This window comes from Myotis davidii, unplaced genomic scaffold, assembly GCF_000327345.1.
Source record: "Myotis davidii unplaced genomic scaffold, ASM32734v1 scaffold737, whole genome shotgun sequence".
Taxonomy (NCBI): Eukaryota; Metazoa; Chordata; class Mammalia; order Chiroptera; family Vespertilionidae; genus Myotis; species Myotis davidii.
The window spans coordinates 19,085-23,351 of NW_006287914.1; the positions used below are offsets into that span (position 1 = coordinate 19,085).

General features: G+C 57.1%; 1 protein-coding gene across 1 annotated transcript; it reads left to right on the plus strand.

Annotated features, from left to right (window-relative positions):
• Window positions 1–2: 2 nt before the first annotated feature.
• On the plus strand, window positions 3–4,261 carry LOC102771712 (butyrophilin subfamily 1 member A1). The gene is made up of 4 exons (XM_006759722.2): window positions 3–15; window positions 1,094–1,120; window positions 2,323–2,349; window positions 2,762–4,261. Exons 1-4 carry the CDS (start codon window positions 3–5, stop codon window positions 3,388–3,390), a joined length of 696 nt encoding a protein of 231 aa, XP_006759785.1. The 3' UTR covers window positions 3,391–4,261.
• The last annotated feature ends 6 nt before the right edge of the window (window positions 4,262–4,267 follow it).

Sequence of the window (4,267 nt, forward strand, 5' to 3'; positions counted from 1 at the left end):
GCATGTACCTGGCTGGTGAGTGACTCCACCGACTTCCGCTGCCCTAGTGTCCCTCTCCCGGCTTCTGTCTGGGCACCCACGTGTGGCCCCCTTCCGTGGGGCAGACATGGGAGCTGGTGGGAGGCAGCCCCCTGCTCCCCGGCTTCCCTGACCGACCGGGTTGCTGCTGTTCTCCACCCAGTGCTGGGGAACCGGGCGTGATGGCGGCTGGGGTCTGCCAGGCACCTGGTCTCATTCCAGCCCTGACCACCCTGGACAGCCTTCAGTGCGGAGCTGGTCAGCACCTGGAAAGGGCCATGCAAATAAGTGGGGTCATTAGGGTAGGATCGTGAGCTCCTGCCTTCCCCGAAACACCGCTCAGAGAGTCTGTTTTCTCCACTTCCTGCGGGTGCTGAGCAAATGCGATTGGGGGAGCCCTGGCCGGTGTGTTCAGTGGTTAGAACATTGGCTCTCCCACCAAAGGATCGCAGGTTCAATTCCTGATCAAGGGCGCCTACCTGGGTTGTCGGGTTGATCCCTGGCCCGATTTGGGCGCATCTGGAGGCAACCAATGTCTCTCCTTTTCCCCCCCACCAACATTGAGGATTAACAGAAAAAGTCACTGACCACTCAGGGGACGGTGCCAGATGGGTGTCCGCGCCCGGAAAGGGGCCGTGCTGGTTACCTGTAGAAACTATCTCTATGAGGAAGGTTGGCCACTTTAGCCCAGATCTCACCTCACATCCCCGTCCTTAAGTTAATTCCCATTTTGAGTTATTTTCCAATATACCTTTGTCAGAAAAAGATTGGATATGAAAGTGCTGTCTTACAATTACAGAATAATTTATATTTTATTTCCTAAAATATTTCCACACATAGTGTACCTTTTCACCTGAATAGCAACGGTGAGTAGTAGCAAGTGAAACGGGAGTTTCTGAGGTTGTTTTGGCTCAGAGCAGCTAGGTGACTGGCCAGAGGCCGCACAGCCGCAGCCCACCTGCCACGGGGTTTCCCTCAACCCCTGCCGGGCACTTCCCTGTAGGCCATCTCCCCTGGGGGTTCCCGCTGTGCAGGGTGTTGTGGCCAAGGTCTCACCAGGTGTGTTCCCTTTCAGCCTGGAGGAAGGCCCAGCTGTATGCAGGTAAGTGACTCAGTTTCCTGTGGATTCACCTCCCCAGCCTCGACCCTGCCCCCTTCTCTGTCAGTGGACCGTACCCCAGGATGGGGTGGGCGCTCCTGCTCTCCTGTCACTTTTGTGGCCGCCATCTGAAGGGCGCCAGGACTCCTCCCTGGGAACACACACCTGCCCCCACCGCAGGTTCCCCCAGGCTAGCGGCACTGCTGAGCTCACCTTGTTGTCCTGAGGGCGGAGGGGTGGTGAGGAGAGATCGCAGGCCGGGAACACAGTGCCCATTCGCCATCTCTCTCTAGGTTTCAGAAACCCTGCCTGCCTGGGTAGGACTCAGGTCTTCCTAAGGGTCCTTGGTTTTGGGTCCTTCTTGCCCTGAAATCCCTCCTGTTTTTGGATCTAGCTTTGTTTTCTGTTTCTTCCTGGTCCTCTGAGAGATTGGTGTCGGCTTCCTGATGCTCTGAGCTCCATCTATGCTGGTTCCTCCCTCAGCCTCCTTGGCTGTGAGGAGGTGGTTGCTTTAAAGCAGGTGTTCTCAGTCTGGGGTCCAGACCATGCAGGTTTCTGGTACAGTTGCTTTCACTACCCATGAGAAGGGGAAGAAGATTTGTTAGTGTCTGTCCTCTTACTGAATGCATGTCTTTCCTGCTTTGAACCCCTCTCCCTTCCTTAGAACCCCCTCCATTGCCTCGGACTGGGCAAGATTTCTCTGACCTGTAGCCCCAGTTCTCTTCACTGAGGGCTGGGGTCACCCAGTCAGTGGTATTCACTGTTCTTGTGGCTGAGGGGCACCCTGAGTTCAGCTCAATCCGTTTTTCACTTGTAAATGGACATTTCGATCTCCCAGTTCTTTAGAGGAAAACCTGGCTTTCAGGATGGCTGTGTGGCTTGGGACTTGAGAAAGCAACTTAGATACTGAGTCTGGGCCTTTCTGCGCAGGTCGGTCTCCAGACTCTGAGTCCTGAGCGTTAGGCTTTCACGGGAAGGTGGTAGCATGGTGGCTCCACGTGCATGTGTGTGCATATGTGTGTGCATGCATTTATGTGTGCGCGTGTGTATGTGTGCATCTGTGTGTGTGTGCATGTGTGTGTGTTTGCATGTATAAAAGGAAATAGATGCATCAGCTGAATGTTCCAGAAACAATTTCCCCCGTATGCCTGCCTCAGTATGCTTCCGGTCTCTGAGGTCCCTGACCTGTGCCTGTTCTCTTGCAGATTGGCGGCAGGAGAAGTTCCCGGCCTGTGAGTGAGTGTGTTTTTTCTGGGTGCTCCTCCTGCTGCCCCACGACTTCGGGCCTCTCCTTCAGTCCTCTGGTGGGACAGATAGTGGCCCCAGCAGTGGCGGCGGGCTGGGTGGCGAAGGTGATAGCACAGAGCTGGGGCTGGGGCGTGGCTGGTATTGGGTGCTGAATAGATATCCCTCACCCGTGGAGTCCAGGCTGGGCCTCAAGGGCCTGAGACATAACCAACCCCGAATAGGTCCTGTGATTCCTCCTCCTGCTTGGAGGGCCATGGGCTTGCATCACAAGGCGCTCCTCTCAAGAGGCTGCCCCCCACCCCCACCCCCCGGCCTTTGCAGCTAAGTGTGTGGGGACGGGGAGGTGTGCCCTTGTTGGGGTGGGGAGGCCTTGCATGAGTGGCCCTCTCTCTGCAGGGTCTGTCACTCTGGACCCAGGCTCTGTGGATTCCAGCCTTGTTGTCTCTCATGAGAGGAGGAGAGTGACCTTGAAGGAGACCTGTGAGGATTCTGGCGGCAGCGGCAGCGTGTTGGGCCTGGAGGGCATCACAGCAGGGCGCTGTCACTGGGAGGTGGAGGTCCCCAATGGGGACGGAAGTGAGTGGGTTCTGGGGGTCTGCCGGGAAGATGTGAAAAGGACCGGCTGGTACACAGAGTCCCCAGAAAAGGGGTTCTGGGTTGTGGGGCAGTTTGAAGCTGGATTTTGTCCCTGCACTAAGGATCCCACTTCTTTACCCCTGAGGCAGCTTCCGCGCAGGGTGGGGGTGTTCCTGGACTACAGCGAAGGGGACGTCTCCTTCTACGACATGACGGAAGGCTCCCACATTTTCTCCTTCCCACGGGCTTCCTTCTCCGGGACCCTCTTTCCATACTTCAGGTTGAAGTCAGGAGTTGAGTCCTTGACCATCTGCCCCATGGCGGGTGCGCCCGAGGGGCTCCCTGTGCCCCTTAACAATTCTCCTTCTTGCGAGGAGCCTCTGAGCTATGGGGCTGAATCTCCATTACTCCCTTGCAATGCGGAGGCTGTGCCCCGCCACTGTCCCTGACCCCTCACTAAGGTGCTTCCTGGAGCTGCAGCCTCCCCTGGCAAAGCCTCCCAGGGAGACCTGAGTGCAGAGCCCCACCCGCTGTGAGCAGAGCCCACCCCCTGTGAGCAGAGCCCGCCCCCTGCGAGCAGAGCCCACCCCCTGTGAGCAGAGCCCACCCCCTGTGAGCGTGCAGGCTCCCAGGTGTGAGGCTGTGAACAGTCAGTTCCGGCCCAGCTCAGGCAGCAGGTTACAGAAGTTGACTGGGCTGGGCTGGGACAGGCTATTTTGATACGGGAAGTTGTTTTTCGTTGGTAATGAAAAATATCCCATGGGCTCGTTGTTCTCTTGAATATGCCAGGGGGCGGGGCTGAATTGCTCTGCAGCATTTAGGGGAGTTGCTTTTATCCAACTTGAGTTTGTGCAGAAGAACCAGGGGCTGAGGGTGGTCCCAGATCTGTTTTGTGGGTCTTCACTATCTGACCAGAAAAGTTGGCCCCCAAAATCTCCAGGGAAACGATGGCAGATGGACCGCCAAGGGGAGAGAGGTCTGATATTCCATTCTATGGTCCCTGCTCCGGGATGGCTGGAGCAGTTGTTTCCCAAACCGCGGCCAGTTTCTGTTCCCTGGGCAAGACCTGGGGTGTCAACTTAAGGAATCAAGGAAGCACCGGGCCCCGCTTCAGGCTCCAACCGCAGGGAAAGCAGAGCGCTCTCCCCGGGCTACCGTGTGCACAGAGCAGACTTCAGATGCCGGGCGAGCAGCAGAAAGCTTTGGCTGGGCGTGGGACCCAGTCATCAGTGTGTCGCGTCGGTGCTTCCAAGTCCAAGGCCAAGGTTCCTGGCAAACCACAGCACAGAAAAGGAAGCCGGGCCCTGGAGGACTCAGACCCGCAGG

Bases quoted from the DNA above. Each gene is read 5' to 3' on its own strand.
- LOC102771712 (XM_006759722.2), top strand. The intron at 1,121-2,322 runs GTAAGTGACTCA...GTTCTCTTGCAG, and splicing joins GAAGGCCCAGCTGTATGCAG to ATTGGCGGCAGGAGAAGTTC. The intron at 2,350-2,761 runs GTGAGTGAGTGT...CTCTCTCTGCAG, and splicing joins GCAGGAGAAGTTCCCGGCCT to GGTCTGTCACTCTGGACCCA.